General features: G+C 35.8%; 2 protein-coding genes across 4 annotated transcripts; one reads left to right on the plus strand and one right to left on the minus strand.

The window, feature by feature from the left end:
- Positions 1–2,129: 2,129 nt before the first annotated feature.
- On the minus strand, positions 2,130–7,476 carry LOC145491569 (membrane protein BRI3-like). Of its 3 annotated transcripts, none has more exons than XM_081470811.1 (4): positions 7,442–7,476; positions 7,224–7,318; positions 4,868–5,029; positions 2,130–3,235 (listed from the first exon to the last, which is right to left on the minus strand). In XM_081470811.1, exons 3-4 carry the CDS (start codon positions 5,004–5,006, stop codon positions 3,006–3,008), a joined length of 369 nt encoding a protein of 122 aa, XP_081326937.1. In that variant the 5' UTR covers positions 5,007–5,029; positions 7,224–7,318; positions 7,442–7,476; the 3' UTR covers positions 2,130–3,005. The 3 variants fall into 3 exon arrangements, with proteins under 3 accessions (XP_081326937.1, XP_081326938.1, XP_081326936.1); XM_081470812.1 differs by having other exon boundaries at positions 4,868–5,047; XM_081470810.1 differs by lacking the exon at positions 7,442–7,476 and having other exon boundaries at positions 7,224–7,431.
- A 33-nt stretch (positions 7,477–7,509) lies between these two features.
- Positions 7,510–22,287, plus strand: LOC145491567 (UNC93-like protein MFSD11). The gene is made up of 18 exons (XM_081470808.1): positions 7,510–7,849; positions 8,748–8,790; positions 9,579–9,600; positions 10,367–10,474; positions 10,833–10,912; positions 11,701–11,797; positions 12,549–12,607; positions 13,350–13,444; positions 13,652–13,701; positions 13,947–13,993; positions 14,997–15,062; positions 15,359–15,403; positions 16,094–16,171; positions 16,954–17,137; positions 18,035–18,098; positions 18,477–18,548; positions 19,007–19,075; positions 19,665–22,287. Exons 1-18 carry the CDS (start codon positions 7,757–7,759, stop codon positions 19,758–19,760), a joined length of 1,368 nt encoding a protein of 455 aa, XP_081326934.1. The 5' UTR covers positions 7,510–7,756; the 3' UTR covers positions 19,761–22,287.
- The last annotated feature ends 253 nt before the right edge of the window (positions 22,288–22,540 follow it).

The raw sequence follows: 22,540 nt of genomic DNA on the forward strand, positions 1-22,540 counted from the left end.
TTTGATGTTTGCCGCGCTTCACAACCATCCCCTGGCCTGTGTCAACTATGATGAAAGGGTCTACTTGGATTATGTGAAAAGTGTATAAAAATTTCGCTCGCCCTCGGCTGGGTGGGGGGAGGGGGGTAAACACTGTCAATTCCTCATGATGCATATTCTCTCAACCTTGTACCGGTTGCACGTTTATTTCACTCTCTACAAGTAATGTCACTATAATAATTGACCCTAGTAGACAAGGTCAGCCTCTGTGTGTGTGTGTCTTTCAACTAAACCTTTAAGAGTTTTTTTTTTATTTGCAATAACACAAGGGAAAACAATGCTTACTTACAACACTAGCTCTATTACATTATCTTGCTCTAATTATTTACACTATTTAAATTACAATATCTAAACGACTTACACTACTAACAAATACAGTTACATGACTTACACTACTAACAAATACAGTAACGGCAAGGGGCAAAGAAAAACAAGAAGAAAAATAGATAGTTATCATTACAGCTTGAGGCTGTGCTATAGAAACATAAAAAAACAGACCAAAGGCATGTGGAACATTAAAGGTAAAATGAGTTATGCATCTGACAGGAGATTAGAAATAGACTAATGGGTAGGAGATAGATGCCGATAGGTATAGAAAATATAATCTAAAATATTAAATAAATCCTCATATATCCTGTAAGAGGTTTCCATTTCTCTGTCTCCACTTTTTGTTTCTATTTCATATTGTGACTGTGATTTTAGTGTGCATATGAAATGCGTAAGATTTGGATGATCATCTTTTGTTTTAGCGAGCCATCGTCTTCTCATCTATCGACAAAAAAGTGAAATGACGGCAAAAAGCGATCTTACCTTCCTCGCGATACTGACCCATTTTGGCATCGGATGTGGCATGTGCCTCTCTAACTCTAAAAAGTAATCAAAAATTAACATCGTTTGGTGGATTCGTTTACTTACAGGTGTATGCAAAGTGAGACGAACCCGAAAAAGATAACAGTGATTATAATATTTTTTTTTCACCTTCGATAAAATTTGGTCGGTTGGATGGGTTGGATAAGTTAACCATTTTATAGCGATTGGCCTAGGAATCATCTTTCGTCTTTTTGTGTCTTTTAAGATGAAATTTCGGAGAATTCTTCACCGGAAAATGACCCCTACACTGGCATGTTAAGGGCAACGGGTTAGCTGAAAAGAGGACAACGCGAGTCCCGGGTGCGGGGGAGTTCCACATATGGCAAATATCCTACGTTCATGGAACTTTTCCAGAAATATCCCTGTTGCTCAAGTTAATGTTCGTAATTATTTAGAGAGTAAGCCACAGCTGTCTTAGATGATTTTCATGCGGGTCCTCCATCCTGGTCAAATTGGAATTTGAAGATGCAGATTTTTGGGGGGGAGGGGGGAGGGGGGAGGGGTGGGGGAGGAAGAAAAACCCGGATAAAACCCTTGGAGCAAGTCGTGAGCCAACAATAAACTCAGCCCACATATAACACTGGGCCGGAATCGAACCCAGGCCGCATTGGTGGGAGACAAGGGCTCTCACCACTGCGCCGCCCCTGCTCCCCTTAGAGGTAACAATGTGGAGAGATGTATTTTGAAAACCCAAGAGCCTGAAAAAACTTAAGATATCACAGGCAACAAAATCTTTTACGGGGGAGCGGGGGGGGGGGGGGGAGGGGGCAGCATGCAAATTAGTGATGTCACAAGTGACTATTACATCCACCGAGACCCACGTCCCTGAAACACATATTAAAATCTTTTCTTTCCAAATACACTGTAGTTTATAAGCGTGAGTTGCTTGATTTAGCACTCTTGCATGTTTGGAGCAAATGTCACCTAGTCGTGTCCCACAGGCTGATTAGATTATAGCTGCAATTTCATTGATTTGATGAGTTCAACAAACAAGCTAAAATGATGTCAAATGGCACTTAACATACTATTAGCTACAAAAATAAAAGATGGATGAAGATGGACACTGAGTATCCGAAACATGTCTTACAAATTTAAACAGTGTGTCGTCTTTTTTAAATGTTTGATTTCAATCTTACTGCTACAAAAATTTGGCAAAAATAAACATCTTTTCAAATTATTATGTATGAAGTCCTGACAAGCCCAGAGGTTTGAAAACTTAAGTTTCGTACCACATTTATTAATTTACAACTGGTCAGGCCCTGGATAAAATAATTTTACAGACCAGATTACAATTAACAGTTAATAACAAGTCAACTAATAAATACAGTTTGCTTTGCATTACAACACAAAACAATTTAAAAGTATGACAATTTTCTAGCTCTATTTAATATGACTGCCATGTAATTAAAGTACATGCAAAGCAAATTATATATGGCTTGGCATTAAATACATGAGAAATTATTTTAAGACATAAATACTGTCTAATAAAATTAATTAGAAATCCATATAAAAATTTAAGATATAGAAGACCCCAGCTACTGCTTAATAATGTTATAAGACTCTACGTCTTCTCCCTAGCCTAAGATAGTTTTTTTTTTGTATGCTGCAAGGCACATCCTGTTACCTCTTACTCCCTTATCAGGTAGGGGTGGTTAAATAAAGAGCAAACATGAAAAACATTTTATACTTCATTGACACAATATAGTCAATAACAATCTTGTAATTGTCATTTGCCCTTGGAATAAAACATATTAAACAACTGAACTACTGTGTACCAGAGCTTGTTCTCACACATAGCAAAATACTTCAAGATAAGCTGAGGCTGAAAACCTCTCTTGATCTGCCCCCACATCTCATGTCCAAGCTGCAAAGTTTTAAATCAATCCCCTGTCGTCAGACAACACAGGGACCACAGAGGTACTAGTAAGAAGTATTATTAACAAAATCTCTGTCTCTAACTTGAAATTCAGAATCCACTGTCTTATTCTAAAGCTATTTAATAACTATTTGCCTAGATTTGTACTAGACTGCGTAAATCTGTGTTAAACACAAAATACATGAACCATTGAGAAAATATTCCTTGTTTAAAGTGTCACTCAGGAGTATCTCATTCCACAGTGGGTGCATCGCTTTTCAGTGAGCAAAAGACAACAGAGGACGCCAAGGGGGAAGAAGAAGATGGCTAAGCAAATTCCCAGACCAGTGTACTCATCCTGAAGTGTTCCTGTCTGGCAAGCGGGGCAGTTCCCTCGAACATAAACATATGTGGTTGAAGCTGGTGGTGCCGGAATGGTTTGGTATCTTGGTGGGGCTCCACTCTGGTAACCTTTTGACAATGACAAAACAAACAAACTTTAATCACCAATGATGCCTCTTTATACATGAGCATACATGTAACAATGTTATGTTTAGATGTTTAGGAGCTTACAGGTTAATAACAGAGCCAGTAATACACTTGTCAACTATAAGTAGTATCCTGATACATTTTAGACTGAGGCCCATATATTAGGGGGGGGCGGGGGGTCTGTGTATCCCACATCCCATTAATCTTTGGCCTAAATGTCCTTTCTTCCGTAAATTTAAATAATTTCAAAAACTAACAATTTTGATTGCTCAATATCCCAGAAAATCTGTTCTAAATATCCCTAATATGCCATTAATTTTCCCTAAAATATTCCGTATCGGCCATTAATTGATTACCTTAATTTGCGTATCCCAAAAACCCCTAACAGGGCCTCTAGACAGGGTACATAAGTTACAACTGAATAAAATAAGACTGAATGAAATCCTATTTTAATAATTAATACATTGAAGGCTTCAGTAAGTTATCCTGGCTGAGTAACTCGTACTTTTCATTTGAACGGATTAGTATCAATGCTCTGAGCAGGTTCCTTGAATGGATTTCTACAACACTTGTCTGGCTTCCTAACATATCTTCATGATGGGTTCCTTTCAGAGATCCTGACTGACAAAAGAATGTTGTTCAAACACCATTACTAGGGAGTTTAATGGACAGAACAATGGCATGCCTTATAATTCTTGGTACATTTCTTTGCCATTCTCTGCAAAACAGCAGCGTGAAACGACCAAATTCTGCGTTGTCTGGAAAAGGTGAACGATGATGACTAATTTTTAAATTTCTATTTTGAGTGTCTAGATAGTTTTGACAGTGATAAACAAACTAAAAGACTTTAGAGTATAGATCGTTTTCATGTGACGTCATCACTTTCTAAAATCCAAAACGAAAGAGCCACCAAAGTTTTTGTCCTCATCAGGCACGAAAGGCGGTATATTTATATCTGTTTACAATTTTACAGCTCAATAGCGTGCTTTGTTTGGAATCCAGAGCATTTTGAATTATGGAGGTGCATGACACAAGGCTATGATCGAGTTTGTCGAAAAATATATACTTATCCCATGATTTTGAGCCTTTTTAGAAGTTAAAGCATTCGGAAAAGTGCTTATGTAACTGCTTGTTTGATCAGTACTGATAATCAGTTGCCTAGATAGCCAAAGTAAGTTCCAGATGTTTGAACTATTTTCCGGCCGCCATATTGGTGTACCACGGAGGTACACCAACATGGCGTTTTCATCCTGGGCTCTGTAAATATTGGCGAAACATTGCAACGAATATCTGAAGTTTGGGGAAACACACAGACCTAAAACTTGGAGAAGTGGCTCATTTAGTTATCTTCTGTAACATCATAATTTCATAGCTTTTTCCACTGGATGGTTTTTGATTTATTTTTTATTGCATGACAGTGAAAGCGATCTATTGCAAGATTCGTGGGTAAAATATAAGTTCACTTTTCAATTGACATTGTCCTCAGCGTCGCAGTCATGGTTTCTTAAACTCCCTATTGATTGCAAGTGACATCAAGGAAGATTATCTCTTTCCAGCCGCAGATATTTAATTGGCAGCATTACTGCTGATGAACAGAATTAAAAACCAGCTCACTTGGCATGTATCCTGTGCCGGGAGCATTCGTGATTGGAGGTGGGCCCTGCTGGTAACCCTGAGGCACCTGTTGGTATCCCTGTTGGTATCCCTGTTGGTATCCCTGATGTCCTGGGGTGTATGGCGGGGGAGCTGACATGTTGTGATTTTACCTTCAAAAAACTGCCCCACATAACAATACTGTAAAGTTAAAACAGTAGGTAATAAATTATTTCAGGTGATTTATTTATTTATTTATTTATTTATTTTCATTTATTTATTTTTTCACTTTTCTACAATAAAAATTGCATATTGTTAATAGCACCTAACATTAAGTACTAACAATTTATGGTGATTTACTAACATGGTGAGCTCTATGACAATTTGTAATCAGCTGGAGATTGGTTACATTAGAATTAAACAGTATGGGTGGGTTTAAATTTTATGCCAAGTTTTCAGTGGTTATTTTGCTCTCAACTTGGATTATATAATTATAAAACAAGAAGTTAGGAGTAACCAACACTAAGACCAGGCATTAATAATACGTTCATCGCGAACATATAGCAACTGGTTAATTTATTTAATTTAGTTCGTAACTGAAAACAGAAACATGATATAACAGAGAGAAAAAATGTAGAATAAACCTTCACTTGGGACTCTGTTGGCCCAGGTAATAATGCCTAATTTTTATTACATGGCTTGAGTGCCACTATAAGCAGGCAAGATAAACCAATGAAAATCCAGCACTGGGATTGACTACGCAGAGGGCAGCCTGGGCGAGGTAAGGGGCACTCCAGCATTTCATTCAAGTACGCTACATGCAATGAATCACAGGATAGACTATGGTTTTTTACGTTATCACTCTGAAATAGGGTACCATGATTACGACACACAAAATACACATTACTACTCCTAGTGTTTATTTCTCTGAAGTTAAAATATGTTTTCTGACTATTCTGTATTTTTTTCAACTGTTAATTTTCTTATCTTTTTATTTGTAGTTTTGTATCTTCATTGCAATCTTGTATATTAATTGTATTTGTTATTTATAAATCATTGTACCCTAATTCTCTTTTTGTTTGTGTGGCAAATAAAAAAAAAATTAAAAAAAATAAATTAAAATATTTTCAGATTTAGCATGCTGCTTTTCCATGACTTTGAATGACCCAAACGTAACTAAATTTCTCAACTTTCCAGCTTTTCCATGATCTTTGTGAACCCTGTAACTTTTTCTTGCAAATATGTGAGAGTGAGGGAGTTGACGAAAAAGCAAAGTGCTTCAGCTCATAGTTCACTTATGGTATTTGGTGTGCACTGAAAGTCCTGTCTGATAGCCCAGGGCTAAAGGATTTTCCAGTAAGGCAAATATGTTCTGTCTGTCGACTTGCCCAATGAGCAAGGGAAGCTTCTTGGGAAATTTTTTTGAGGAAACCTGATGTAGGAGCCTGCGGGGGAACTCTCATATAAAAAGGAGGGGGATGCTCGTCGGTAATTTTGAAAAGAACCCCTAAGAGGTACCAAGATCCTGTTTTGTGAGTGTGGCTTGAAATTTTTTTCACCCCTAAGAGGTACCAATTCTGAGACCAAAAAATAGATCAGTTGAATTTCAAATATCTCGTGTCATTTTTTTTTTTTTTTTTGCTCAATACCCTTAAAAGGTACTGCAAAAGCTCCCGCTGTGGACCTTTTGAGGCTGGCACCCTAAGAGCTACCAAAACTGCTTTTTTAACCCCTATAAGGTACACCAAGCACCCTCATCCATTTTGTATGAGTCCCCCCCTCCCCCCAGGTTGCAAGAGTTGCAATTTTTCTTATGAATCAAAAATAACTTAGCCTTCTTTATATAACTGTATGTATGGAATTACTGTTTACACATAAAACAGGAAAGCTACTGAGAAAGTCTAGTAATATGGGGGTTTATTACCTCATAACTTCTACAATAATGCGAGTTTCAAAAAACCCATATGCAGCATTAAGCACCTAGACGTTCTTAATCTATTGACACTGACAAATTTTCGGATTTAGATGGCTTTTAAGTTTTAGGTTTTCTTCTATTCTGGTCACATGACTGGTCAAATATGGCCGTGATTTGAAACTTTGGCAGTAGTCTTCAATGGAACTAACCTGTGCGAAAAGCTTATCCTTAGGAGGTGTGGTTTTCAAAATATGACTGTTAGAAACCTTACTTAGTAACACACTCATGACCAATTGGTAGTTAAGAAGGACCCCTCCAACAAGTGTGCTCATGTGATCTTACATATACTTACAAAGATAACTCATTTCGGATCGTTTAATACAATTTCTAATAAGCATTGCCACGGCGAACTTCACTATGAATAGTTCCTTGTCATGTTTTTCACTATTTCTGTATACTTACAAAGTGATCTGGAGCTGCAGCCCTCCTCTAGTTCCTGGGTTTATTTACACGATAACTCAGTTCGTTGATTATGATGATTCAGTGCTAGTCATTTTCTGAAATATTCATCACGAAAATATTACTACTATCTGTCTAAAAATGAAAGGTTTCACTTCCTAAGAAAAGATTCTGATCAAAAGCCACAGTTAAATTTCAATATAAGCTTAAAATGGACTTACCTGGAACTCGGGAACCTGTGTAATGACATCACCGTTAATATTGTCATGTGACAGACGTTACGGCCGGTCATCAGACATCCCCTATGTACCCTACAAAGGAGTTATTGCTTTTGATTTAAAGCTTTAAAACAGAGAAATTTGTCGCAAATTGTTACAAAATAAGTAAAATACTCGTTCAAATTAAATTTTCGATGAGAATTTTGAGCGTTTAATTGTTCAGTACCATACTGAAGAGTGGTAAGAACCCTGGGGTATGAAGAGCATTTGCAACCTTACAAGGGCTGGGTGAGCATTATCGGTTCATTCTTCAGCAAGATGGCGGTCGATGTTGGCATGTGGAACGTCCTTGTCATGGGTTTTGCCTTCATGTTCATGTTCACAGCGTTTCAAACGACAACCATGATCGAGGTAAATATATTAATTGTCTTTTCTAGAACTTAGTTTTAATATTAGATGGGCTAAACTCTCCTTATTTAAGGTTTTCGTCAAATCCATGGCTTTCTTCTGTTTCCTCTTGTGCTGTGACTCTTGTGTGACATGGTGCGAATCTGGCCAACAAAGTAAACTTACACAAGCTTAAGTCACATATAGATAAAGTAAAAACTGTAAAATGGGAATAAAAGCGGCGCTGATGTGCCTTCGATTTAAGGTCCCCTCAATCAACCTTATAGTGTTAGAGCTTTTGAGCTTAAGCTTACATAATGTATCAATTATCTGAAAGTAGAGTTCAGCATTGTTCAGGTACTTAAAAGTTCAGTGGCTGCATGCCAATGAAACCTCTTTGTAATTTTGCCCAGGGGACCCACTGGACTGAACCAAACTTTTCAGTCAAGTCAAGAATTATTGTTTTGTTTCAAGTTATGATTTTGTCACTGGAGTGTGAAGAGTTCAAGTCTTCTATGCACTGGCTTCAATTAAAATTACTCTGGATGTTTGGTTGTCATGGATGCCGTTGAAACCAACAAAATTTGAAAGTATTCAGCAGCCAATCAAAATTGCATGAAAAAAAAAAAATCTTAATCCTAAAACAGGATTAATATTGGTGAGATCACAAACAAACTCAGACTTTCTTTAACAATAATTATTATGCTGTGATAATTTGGTTAAAAACTCTTAGGTGACCGCAGCTGAAGTCATGGCACTGTTAATATTTAATTTTGATTATCACAATATAAAATTAATTCTAGTTCTTTGCACTAGCTCATGCTAGTTCTGGGTTTCTATTGCATATTACATAGAAACTTGCTCATTCACACAGGGACTGTTTTCTTATTATTTTCATGAATTACCTCTTCTCTGCTTTCAGCCCACAGTGTTACAGAGTTTCAGAAATAGTACCAACAAAGATGGTAAGTCGGAATTCTTACAATGCACATGTGTGTTTCTATGAGTGCAATAATTAAAGTAGATAACCTGTTTTAAATGAGGTATGGAATAGAGGTACATGTATATCCCATACTACACACTCTCCTAAAGGCTTGTGTGTCAGGGGTTTTATTAAGAGCCAGGCACTGGGCAAATTGACTGGCTTTGAGGATGATTTTGCCCACCTAGTTTGACCATCAAGAGGAACGTTTTTCACATAAAGAAGTTCAGTCCAAAGATTTTTGTCCATCTGTGAAAACCAGTTACCCTCTTGCTGAAAAAGTTAATGAAACCCCTGCAAGGCCATGGTTGAAGAAAAATTACGAGGAGCCCAAAGGTTCCTAACCATGAAATCCTGGGCGTCCAGTACTTAGCTTGTATGAAAATAGAAAATTTGTCCAGTTGCCAAAAGGCAAAAGTTAATCACCTTTGGCACCTGGGCTCCTCTAGAGCACAGCCCTGCCTTGTGTGTACTCTGAAAAACAAATCTCTCACTCTGATATTTTATTGCATACAATTTTCACCAAAAATGTTGCATTTAATACAAGCTGTGATTGGTTATTAAAAATGAACTTTAGATTGCAATCCATCCTTTGTAGAAAAAATTATGGTGACTGGTATTTATCTACAATTCTTAGCACACAAAAACCTATTATTAGTAATGCAAGCCCATAGAGATGCACAGAAAACCTGGCATACACGATGCCATTAGCACAGGGACAAATATTGCAAAAATATGTTTCCTTATGTTTATGTTTACTTTCTTTTTCAGAAAAGATAGATGGATATGTTAGGTAAGGGCAGAAGCATATGCTTCTGGTGAGGGACAATCCTGTCTTTTCAAATAGGCTTGAAAAAGGCAATTGAAACAAAATTACCAGTAGTTTAAAAATATCATAATTATAGAATTAAAAATTTGTCTGTGCAACTTTCCATAAAATGATCAAGTGTGCTTTACATCTTAAAAAATTTAACTATATAGCTGTCATTAACAGCTGCTTAAACCCGTTAAAATTTGCCTCATTCCAAATGGTGATGGCAGTCCATTCTATTACTATACCCTGGTCAAATATCAACATCACTGCTATGCCAAATGTCTGATCTCCTAGAGACTTCTTTGTGTTACTTTCAGATACCAGTAGCAATATGTCATCAGTTGATCACAGGCTGTAGCCAGGTTTTTTCTCAACATACACTTGACCACAAAGATATCTTTTTAAAAAAAAAAACAACTAATATAGCCTATGTATTTATTAATGTAAAAACTACAGCAAGAACAATTTATTAATACAATCAGAAAGCGAAACATAACAAAATAAAGGAATATGAACAATGAAGTAAACGAGAAATAAAATTCACTCAACCCGCAGTTAGCATTAGATGCATGTATGGATACACATGTATCTATAGTAAGTAATTATGAAGTTGTTCTGGAGGCAAACTGAACAGTCAGGGTTTTTTTAATTACAAGTAATACTTTATTGAGTCAGAACACATTTTGTTATCAACATCATGTTGTTTAAAATGTGCATTTAATGTGTGCTCTTTTAATCTTTATAGCCTCGGTATCATCTATGCTGTATTCACTGTGGCTAACTGGCTGGCACCATCCTTTGTTGGATTATTTGGACCAAGGGTGTCCATGATAGTGGGTGGGATCTGCTATGCGTAAGGGACTCCTTCTTTATTGTTATTAATACATAAGATAGTAAAGAACTATTTTCACTTGAAACTAGCATGTGCACAATGCTGGTTTATTTTTTAATGCCCACTTTTATTTTTGTTTATTTCTACACTGCATTTAGAGCAATTTTCAAAGCATTCTTGTACATTTTCCTAAATGGCTGAAACCCTCTTAATTTGTATACATTTGGTCTGCCTGTGGTGATGATTTAGAGTGAAATTAATGAGATCAACACATGGTTTTGTGCTACATGGGTAGGGACTGAAATGAGAGTTTTTAATCAGTGCACTGACTTAAGAGTTTTTCACCAATATAATGATAACTATTGCTTTTGATTTTCAGTTTGTTTATAGCAAGCCTCATTCAGCCAAAAGCTTGGAGTGTGTACCTGGGCTCAGTTGTTATTGGTTATGGAGCCAGTGGTAATTTTCTTTGTTTATTTTAATGTGACAAAAACATGCTGAAGGTTTTTTACTGTCAGTATTATGGATAAGGAGTGGTCCATTGTATTTTTCAGGCATGTATGGTACTTTGTTTGTACTAATTTTTGCACATACCAAATTTCGTGATTTTCCTGCTTTGGAAAAGGTGTGAAAATTCATACTGTCTTGCAAACAAAGGAGAGTGTAAAAATTAGACATGCAATTAACTTTATACTAGATTATGTTAGGAAACAATACAATGGATTTTAAATGTTTCAAGCCGTGGGCTCATTGGTTAAAAGTGTTCAATTTCTATGATCCTTGCAAATATTTTTATGGTCTTGTTACAGTACTCATGTCTCTTTATTTTACTGGGTTAATTCTATTTGATTTTTATGAGTATGACTGTCATAGATGCATGAATGTCAAAGGGTTTATTTACAGACTGTAAATTAAAAAAAAGCATTTGTTGGGAGCTGGACTGAGTTACTAACCAACAATGATATGCTACTTCAGTTTGTAGTTTTTGAATGAGTTTGATATGAAACACGAAGCCTTGTCCTTCCAGATGTGGCACTATACCTAAATTTAAGATGTGGATGCACTGCTTTTGAAATCATGTGGCAGGGTGTTTCTGAAACATGTTTGAGATAAACAGTGTCAGCAAGGAAAGACACTGTTTTAAAATTTACCTGAACAACAACAACCGAACCAGGTTGCAATCCAGACCCTGTGATTAATTAAAAGTATAACTTCAGGACAATTCTTTAAAATTGTTTTCTCCCTAGTTATATGGACAGGCCAAGGTAACTTTCTAACAATAAATTCTACTCCTGAAACCATTTCAAGAAACAGTGGTATCTTTTGGGCTTTGCTACAATGCAGGTAAGTGAGCAAGACTCCAGAAGATCAGTTCACTAATGCAATGTGACCTTTCATTGGCTCTAATGCAATTATTAATAGTAGTTTTCAGTGGTCACAAGTATCGTAAAACAAAACCCAAGGTTATCTGGCCAGTAACAAAGGACATATTATAAAATGCAGTAAACCAATTAAAATTTGAAGCAAATTTATGTAGCTGACGTGAAGTGCTGGAAATTGTGTGTAAGCGACTCAGTTACAAATTTTTGGTTTTGGTGTATTAACCTCTGATTGGATGACAAAGTGGTGCATGTTTGTCGTGTAACATATATAGTAATGTAAAACCAATATTGAAAGCAAATACAATTAACTTTTGACACTTAGATGAAAATGGCATACACATGCATTGTATACAAAACATGTACATAATCATTTGCATAACCCCACCTCCCTGAGGAACACATTAATTAGTAATAATTTCTGGTCACAATGATTACTACATCTTTTCAATCACGGTCAGGTTTATGTTTTTGGTGAATATAGGTCAGTTGGTAATGAAATAAGGGAGCCATAACAGTGCCTAATATAAACACAAATGGTAAGAAAACTTGCATGAATATGACGAATAGACTATTTGTCATAAGCATGCAAGCTCTCTACCATTTGTGTTTTATATTGCCATTTTTATCCAGAATATAAAAACATACAATCATGTACATCTACGTCTTCTAGTTTTTGCATTAAAGTTTCATTAAATTTACTAACTTCTTTGCAGCTTGCTTTTTGGAAACATGTATGTGTACTTCCAGTTCAAGGATGAATCACAAACAATTAGTAAGTCAGTGTTTAGAAGTCTTATTACCTGGCAATGTATTGGGAATTACTGTAATGTACACAAAGGGAATTATACAACCATCATCATCATCATCATCGTCGCTATGATCACCTGTCCTTATTGCACCATGCCAGGCATGAGGCCTACAGCATAGGGCATATATTAAATAATAGAATTGTATATACCTGCAGCCCTCTGCACTCTAGCTAACACTAGAGTGGTTCATAGTGTTCAAGTGATAGTGGTTTTAAGTTGGTTGTAACAAAATTTCTGGCAAGCCAGGCAACCAAACCGGTGAATTTGTTTGCCCTGATAAATCTTTAGTTGTCTATTTAAAATAACATTTAAAAGTGTTAAGTTTGAAATTGCATGTGCCATTGCATTGTGGTGAAGCAAATTGAGTAACTAATCATAATTATTGCAAAATGCAATCATGTGAAAGTAGGCTCTAAATTCAAGACATACAGTCACTGCATTTAAGTAATTTATGCACTGCACAGCTCAAAGTAAAAATAAAAATCATCAATAATAAAAAAAATAAGTTAGCGGTATTAATATTTGTGTTTGCATTCTTAAACGTGATTTGAAATACTTAGTGAGTGAATGGTAACAAAATGAGAATTCAAATTATTTATCCATCTCAAAATATCAGAGTAATCACTGGTACATGTACATTGACTCACAGACAGATAGTGTGAATTTTATATCGATCTTTGTAATAATTTATAATGTTTGTTTTAGGTGACTCTGTAAGAAGAACTGTGTATACAGTGTTTACAACCGTGTGTGGCCTAGGAATATGTCTTTTATTTCTTTTACGGAAACCAAGAGATCTGGTAAGAAATGAGTACAATGTCATAAAATTTTCATTTGAAAATAATTTGTATCACTTGTAAAATTATTAGGTAATGTAACGGAACTGCCACAAAATTGGTAAAACAGTCCATAATTTGTGTGAAAGAACTGTTAACTTGCTGGTGACTGTGTTCAGTGAAAAGCGCCATCACTCTGTACTTAACTTGAGTTGTACCTTTCTGTCATAGACATCACATGGAGATGAAAATGGAGACGAAGAGCTGAGTCAAAATATCAGGTGAGCTGCTTGTCTTGCTATCTCATCTCTTCCAGCCAGAAGTTGTTGTTTACAGGTAAACCTACCTGGTACATATACTGTAATTACTAGAACTCTACCATTAGCCAAACTGTAACAATGACTTATACAGTAATATATAATTATATTAATAATATATACGTAATGTAGGGTTAATTTCACAAATTTTCAATGTACATGTACAGTTGTTGTAGTAATTTCATGTCAACTGTCTTTTTTAATCTTAGACGGTCCAGTGGCACTACTGGAAGAAGAACTGCTTTAGAGTCATTTAGTGAGTCAAAATCTTTATCTTTAATGATCTTTTTTATCTTATTTACCATAGATTAGGAATAATTGCCGGTTTTCATGTGACATCATCATTTTCCAAAATCAGAAATTACCATGAATGAATCCCTCTGAAGTTTTAATTTCATCAGATGTAAGAACCTCTAGTAACTTGACTTTTTGCAACATTTAAGCCCGACAGGGTTCCTCATTATGTAATAGACCATGTCTGAATTTCCAAGTTTATGCGTTGTGTGACATTAAAATGACAGTTATTGCTCAAGTTTTTGCTAACTGAACAATTCTTGCTCTAGAAGAAGTATTAATTTCAATGTGTTGGAGCTCTAGAGTAATAAATTTTTGTTTCAATGGCAAAACTCAATGACAGATGTTTCTGTTACTCTATGACCGCCATGCTTGTGTCCCTCCGAGGGGCAGAAACATGGTGACTCCATACAAAGCTCCATAAATTTGAGTGAAACACTTGTCCAAATAGCGTGTGAATGAAAAACCGCACAGACCTAAATCTTGGTGAGGTTGGTTATAATTATATCAATCATCTTTCATATCCCAGCTTCTTGAATTAATTTATTAAATGTTTACGATTTTTATTTTTGATGGTGTGACACAGCAAACCAGCCATAGTTGTTAGTAAATAATAATTCCAAAAAAGAAGGAAAAGAACTTAATTATAAGCAGATTATATGACATGGTAAGGAAGGATACCTAAGAAAATAAATCATGACAGTGACTAAAAAGAACTCTTAATTATTACTAGTTCTTTTGAGACAATAATGAAAACCAGAGTAAACTGTGACAATGGCTGGAAGGTATTTCAATGCTGGCTATCTCAAAGTTTTCCAAAAGTCACTTAAGGCTTATTCCAAGCACCCCTTCAATTTCTGCTAGGTACAATATGGCGTACTCTGACTTTGGCTGTGATTGTATTTCCTGCTTCAATGTATGAATACTTCATATAATTTTTTCTGCTGTTACTTTTTTTTTCACAGAAATTGCTGTGAAGATATTTTTCACAAAGGACATGTTGTTGCTCAGCTTGTGTTTTGCATATACTGGTGGGTTGGCAGTTACTGCCCAAAACTGTTGTAAATAATTGTTGTAAATGGCACTATGCTGATTCAGCTTCGTACCAGGATTCTTCCAAATTGGAGTCCTGTACTGTAGTCATTGACTGTTTTACTAGTGAACTGTGGACAATCGGCAGCTGTGGATTACTATCCTTAAGAAGACCTTATAGCCGGTATACATAATAATTGTTCTTATTCCAAACTAGTTTTATTCAGATCTCAGTATCCTTTGTCCATGTAAATTTTTTTCTTTTTTTTTTTTGGCTTCTTGCAATTTTTTCCAGGTATTGAACTTACTTTCTTCAGTGGTGTGTATGGCACATGTGTAGGTAAGTTGTCAGAGCAAACAGTGCAATACAGATTACTGGTCAGGATGAGAACTGATAATTTTTCATTCCCACTTCTTAGATCAAAAAGAAAAAAATTCAAACATTCTTGGTCCCAGGGTCTGTGATCCTTTTAGTCATCACCAAGAATCACAACCTCTTGGAGGACCGTCAAACACAGGATGTCTGCGATTCTTGGATCTCCTATCAAATCTGATAAATCAGACAGATCTGATTGACTGAGAATTAATTTTGAAGTAAACACTCAGGTTCAGAAATTTGCTCTGGCCAGAGTCATGACTCTTGGTGCTGACTACAAGGATTGCAACCTCTAGGGATGAGAATGCAAGGCAAATAATCAGCACTGTGTGTAGTGACAAGAATTATGAGAATCGCAAGACTACAAAAAACCCATAATTTACTAGAATGGAGAATATTCTCATGCGAAACACATGTACCACCTGGGGCACAAAAGAAAACATACTGCTGACTAGTAAGAACTAGACCTTGCATGATTTAATGAGAATTTAACAGATCCACAGACACTATAATTTTACTTTATTCAGGCTCTTTTGAGGAAGAAAAATTCACAAAAATTTTCCACTTAGCATTTGGTAGTTTTTGACTAACCCATTCAATTTTAGTACTCATTAATAAATTAATAGTGATTTTTGTTATTAACTTGTTTGTAAGGCAATACAAAGAAGTTTGACCATTCTAAACGTCAAATTGGACTGGTAGGAATGTTTATTGGTTGTGGAGAGATTATTGGTTAGTGTCACAATCATGATTAGAGTTTGCTTTATTTTAATTAGTTTGTGTTAAATGAAAAAGATTGCAGCTACTCTAAATGAATATATGACAATCTTTTATGAAATTTATGTTTAATTTCCATACTATATGCCAATAATTATGCATTACACTATTTCCGATTGAACTTCAATCAGTTGCATGTGTTAAATGGAAGGACTGAACAAATATAAGATATTAATGAGTGAATGTATAAGTTTGAATGGTGAATGAGTGAACAAGGGAATGTATGAGTAAAGGAATAACTGAACAAATTAACAAACATTCAGACAAAAAACAAACAAACAAGCAAACTATTGAATATAACAACTGCAACAAAATGATCAAAATACTGAATCAACAAATTTAATTTAAATGTAACTAGGTAACCACTGTGCTCAGTGACAATGTGAAGTATGTTGCAATTACAATTCAAAGGTTTTTGACTGACCAGTGTTATAGCCACCCTGGGAGCAAATAAAGTACTACTGACAGCACATAAGAAAAGGCTCTGCTTGCATTGCGTGTTACAGCATAATATAATTTTCATCGATAAATTTTAATACCTAGAGCATATTTTTACCTGCTGGAAAGCAGCAACATGAAGTGCCAAGATCTAAGTTTTCGGGATAATATTAATTATACATTGTGAACCAAGGTGCCCATTAACTTTCCAATGTTAACTGTTGCTGTTTATCTTATCATTATTTTTTGAGTTAAAGGTTGACTGTCTGGCTTAGAAGTGTAATACTGTTTTCCCGCAGGTGGCCTTCTGTTTGGTATTTTTGGTAAAAGAAGCAACAAATTTGGTAGAGATCCAATTGTATTGTTTGGAGCTGCTGTGCACTGGATATGCTTTCTGCTTATCTTTCTCAATATTCCTGATAACACTCCTAAAACTGCTACTACAGCTTCAGCTGGGTCTTATCATGTATTTTCTGAACCTAAGTGAGTACATAATGTTATGTCATTTAGTTTTTGTTGATCAAATATTGAGTTGAGGCTCATGTCAAAGACAAACTTTGTTGTTGTTTGGCTGGGATTGAAATAAATTTAGGTTGAAGTTAATAACTTGGGTTGATGATCTATTACATTAATTGTGAAAAGTTTCTTGCACATAGTTTACATGCACACTGTAAAACTATGTTTTTCATGTCACAACGCGAACACACCTTTGTTTACTCTGTACTTCATGCGTACACATGTACATGTACATGTATGCGCACTGGTTTTTTGTATGCTGTGTCGCACTCATACTGAAAAAGGGCTAAGCCCAATCTAAGGGCTAGTTAATGCCAACTATTTGACACTTTCAAGAGCTTTTTCGGCATTAGTTTATCCCAAATTTAGTTTGGGCTCCTGAGTCCATTAGTTACTTAGATTTACATGAACAAAAAAAACAGATTACATTGCACAATGATTTAGAATTTTTAAAATTATTTTATTTTTAAAACATAAATGAGCGAATATTAAAGTTAACAGCTGACACTTTGATGTCATCATGACACCATTCTCAAGGCAAAGTGAATAAATAAACAAACAATGTACAAAAGCTCAAACCATCTCTAAACATGTAAACAGACTTGATTCGTCAAAGGTATTCACTTGAAGAACTTGTGAGCCTTTGTTATTATGCTAATCTGTAGAGACTGTAAAAGTTAATCAAATCTTTGTGTTAATTTAATTTATACACTTTGCCTTGAGAATGGTGTCATGATGTGCTGAAGCGTCGGCTGTTAACTTTAATATTCGTGTGTTGATGTTTTAAGAAGTCATTATTGATCAAGAATTGATTAATTAATTAAAACATGTTTGATGATATTTGTTTGTGTCGGTCATCTGCAGTTTGCAAGTTGCTATGCTTTGTGGTTTTCTGTTGGGCCTAGGCGACAGCAGCTTTAACACACAGGTACATCTAATTGTATCCATGTATTATTGATTATTGATTATTGATAATAATTCTGTATTAACAGTCTGTAAAACATCAACTCAGAAGAATAAAATTAATGTGAAAATTGCTGTTAATCAGCTAGTATTCCATTTATTCTATATCCATGTGTAATCTGGTTTTTGTATTGTCAGAAATTTAATTGTGGATAAAGGGGAACCTAGACATCTTATGATCACACCATTAAGACAACCATGTCATTATTATGGCCACTTTTTTCAGTCCAAAGAGAATGCTTAGTCAGTCCTTTTCTTCTCTTTGGAACCTCTTTAATTAACCACAATTTTGTGGCTTAAGTCGATTGTATTTAGTGAAATTCTACTGCTATTTTCTTCCCAGATATACTCCATTTTAGGTTCACTGTATGGAGATGACAGTGCCCCAGCTTTTGCATTGTTCAAATTTGTACAGGTTTGTTTATGCCTTCTGTTGTCAGCATGTTCATTGTGTTGTGTGTTGTTGTTGTTCACAACCATCAGATTACAAGCCAGAACAACATCTAATCTTCCTTGGCAGGCACTATACTGGTGTATGCTATGTTTTAAATATTTTTTGCCTTTTGGTTAACAGGCAATGTTCAACTTGGGAGATGATTTTTTGCATATTGAAATTTTGTGAATTATCTTCAAAAAGTTTGTTCTAAAATGTTTGAAATTACAGCGATATCCTTGAAGAAAAGACAAGCATTTACACCACCATTGACCTGATAATATTAGAAATAATGATTAAAAGATCTCCTGCACGTGGTACATTTAGTGATAAAAAGCTAATAATTATTAAGTAGTCATTAGAAGCTGCATGCATGAATAACCTGAAATACCTTTTAGACATATTTGCGGCTTAATCTTTTGTTATTTTGTTTTTTACAGTCCCTTACTGCGGCAATTGCATTCTTCTACAGCCTAAAGCTTGTCCTCAAATGGCAGCTTCTTATTTTAGTGAGTTATAGCATCATTACATGTATTAATAGTTATAATTACAATGAAAGTCTTATGAAGAGAATACATTAGACTGTGATGTGCCGCACTTTCCATACGAGGAGTCATCCCTTGTTGATAGGTTTGATTCACTTGTAGTAAGCTGGCCTATTTTGTTGGTATGGAAGACTCAGTACTGTGGGTGTTTCACTTATGGTCAGGTATTGCATAATGAAGAAAAACATCCTTTTGCCCCATGTTACCTCCTGCATACATGCACTAATGTAGCTGACTTTATGTGAGGGTAGACTGTGTGATCGGCCAAAGATCTGTGTACTTTAAGGATGTATGCCAACAATGTCAACACCTTTAATCTATCATAGGGCAGAAGAACATCAAAACAAAAATGACAGTTTAAATTAAGAGATGTTATTCTGTGGTTCAGTTTCTTCTACACTTCATAAATTTGCCACCTCAATGATGCAAATTACTCTCAAGATGTCCCAAATCATGTTAAAACTCAGGTATATCAATTTTTTTCTTAGCATGCTTAAATTTAAAGGACACTAGAAAGGATTGCAACATCAATGCATATGATTCTGTTTTGCAGGTTATTTCTTCATTCTTTGGTACAATTGGATTTTTCCTTGTGGAGTGGAAAGTAAGACGAACTGCTAGGCAGGGATATCTTCCTATTGCAAGTTAATATCCCTTTAAAAATGTAGTAAATATATATTTTACCTACCAGGTGAAACTGTGTTGTTACACCTCCCAACTCAAATATGTTTCCCTAGACACATGTTACATACTACGATTATCAGTTGAGTAAGGCGGGACGAAAGTTTGGTCACCAAGTTTTAACGTAAAATCGTGTTGTTGTCACGGGCAACTTACCTCGTTTCCGTTGGTAACAATATCAACAGCCGTTGGTCGCCTGTCGCGTCGCCTACAATTTCGCGCGCTTTGCTGTCAATTGACGTCAAAGGCCGACAAGTTGCCAATGGATACGGAGCCAGTTGCTCGTGACAACAACACGATTTTTACGTTAAAACTTGGTGACCAAACTTTCGTCCGCCTTACTCAACTGATAATCGTAGTATCTAGGGCAAACAAAACTCACTAACTCCCTAGGGAAACAATAAGTTGAACTTTTGACTTCCACATGATCAGGTTGTGCTCCTTGAAACCGCAGTAAATTTTGGAGCCAGGCAGCATCAAGCAAACAATTTCTTTGCAATTTTTCTTCTATTTTTGAGTTTGGAGATGTAACAAAACACTTAATGACTGGCCCCATGGGAAACTGTTTCCCCTGGGGCCAGTCATTAAGTGCTTATAGTTTCACAAGTGAGGACATCATTAATTTTTGAATTCATACTTGCAGAGTTTGCCATAAGCAAATATTACGTTAAAGGAGTCCAGTCACTGTATTTTGAGTTATATTGGCCATGTACAAAATTACCTTTAAACGAAAGGAAACCTGAAAATAGTAGTTTACTAAGATAGAAAAACACCAACGAGATGAGAATAAACCATAATGGAACAAGGATGGTTAATATGAGGAAGATCACACTGATTGCAAATAACAAACTTGAAAAATTTAGGTTAAGCTTTTCAAGATGTGTGGTGGCAACGTAGCTCCTTTAAGTTTGTTATTCCTTTAAAAATGAAAGTGCTCCTAAACTTCAGTGGGGTGTTTAGGGGGGGGGAGGGGTGGGGTGAGGTGACTAAATTTGTCTGTGGCATTGGTAAGTAATTTAGGAAAATGGCTTTCATTTTATGTAAAAGATTTTGAAAACAGGAGAACAGTGTAGATTAAGGAAGAAATCATTTTCCATGTATTAAGGGAAAAAAGGACCTCTCAGGAAGCTGCAGTTTTCACAAAGCACATGCATGGAATTATTTTCTATGTACATAGTAAGAGGTCAAAGTACACTACACTGTATGTGCATAAAATCTTGTTCCAATGCCTTTGCTTTGGTTTGCTATTGATTTGTATATATGGTCAAAGAAATTTATAATTGGTTCATTACAGTGAGGCTACTCTGACCAAGGCTGCCCGACAAAATTCTCTACAAATTTAACAAACAATTAAACAATAATTATTGGATGAGGTTTTTGTGATATCCAGAATAATCAAGGTCGCATTAGAGGTTATCAGCCGCAGCTGAAGGCTGAGGCTGATAACCCTTACAGAGACCTTATTGGATATCACAAAAACCTCCTCCAATAATTGTTTTATTGTACATTGCATAAAAAAAATGGAAGTCATGTTTTTGCTTCTTCACTGATGGCAAGCATCACAAGTACACAAACTTGACATGATTATCCTTAGAAATCATGTACCGGGGTCATATGTGATGTGATTACCCGTGACCTTGGGTGTCCTTGACATGATTATTGTATAATGTGCAACTAGATGATGTCACCTGCACTGATTTCCAAAATTTGCATTCGGTCAGTCAGAGAAGAGATAGTGAGTTCTATGTATAATAATCCATGTAATCAAGCTGTATTTGCAACAGATTTGTGGTCATTTTGATTACTAACTATTTCAAACTTTGAAAATGCCAGTGAATTCGCTTGAGAGGCCGTGGTCGGAGTAGTCACATTGTAATAATTTTTGACAAAATGCAATATTTTTCAAGGCTTACTACTAATTTTAAAAAGAATAATTTCATGTACGGTTTCAATTATCTAGTGTTCTTTCGATACTATATATGGGTTATTGACAAAGTGTGAGGTCAAGATAGCTGGATATTGGCCAAGTTCTTTTTTTGCGTGTTTATATACCAAGACAGAGTCAAGGTCCATAAACACGCGAAAAAGGAATGAGGCCAATATCAAGCCATCTCGACTGAACAAGCTTGGTCAATAAAGGATTTATTTATGGCTTTTGAGGAAATTTTTCTTGCAGGACACGGCGGGTAGTCCCGAGCAGGCAAGATAGCTCCATCTTGCCCACTCGGGTGGCCAATCACAGAGCAGGATTTGGTTGATCTTGTCTGCTCACGGAGCTAGCCATATAATAAATACATGTACTGAAGTATATACCATAGTTTACTCAGAAGAACACTAGATTATCCAATATGCTACAGAATGACAATGTTCTATGCTTAGTGTCAATTATTATTTAATTTGTATTGCCCTGTTGTCACTGTAGAAATTCTCCTTGCTGGTTTCATTAAATTTCGTGTAAGTTTCTATTAATTAAAGACTGCCATTTTTTTGTGGGGTATTCTGTATTTTTGATTGTCTTTGTAGTAAATTATTGAGGATAAATTATGTACTTATGAATGACTGCTTTTTGGGCTAAGGGCAGTTTTCAGTTGATTGTTGTAAAACCAAAACCAATTGAAAGTAATCACTCTGGTCAAGACACAGACACAGACTGACAATCTTATGAACCAGTACAAGGTCATAGTAAAGAGGGTGGCAAAGGGGTGGGGGGAAGGGTACCAATCATGCATCACACTGAATTTTTCTATT

The sequence above is a fragment of the Orbicella franksi genome, chromosome 6, assembly GCF_964199315.1.
Source record: "Orbicella franksi chromosome 6, jaOrbFran1.1, whole genome shotgun sequence".
NCBI classification, from domain to species: domain Eukaryota; kingdom Metazoa; phylum Cnidaria; class Anthozoa; order Scleractinia; family Merulinidae; genus Orbicella; species Orbicella franksi.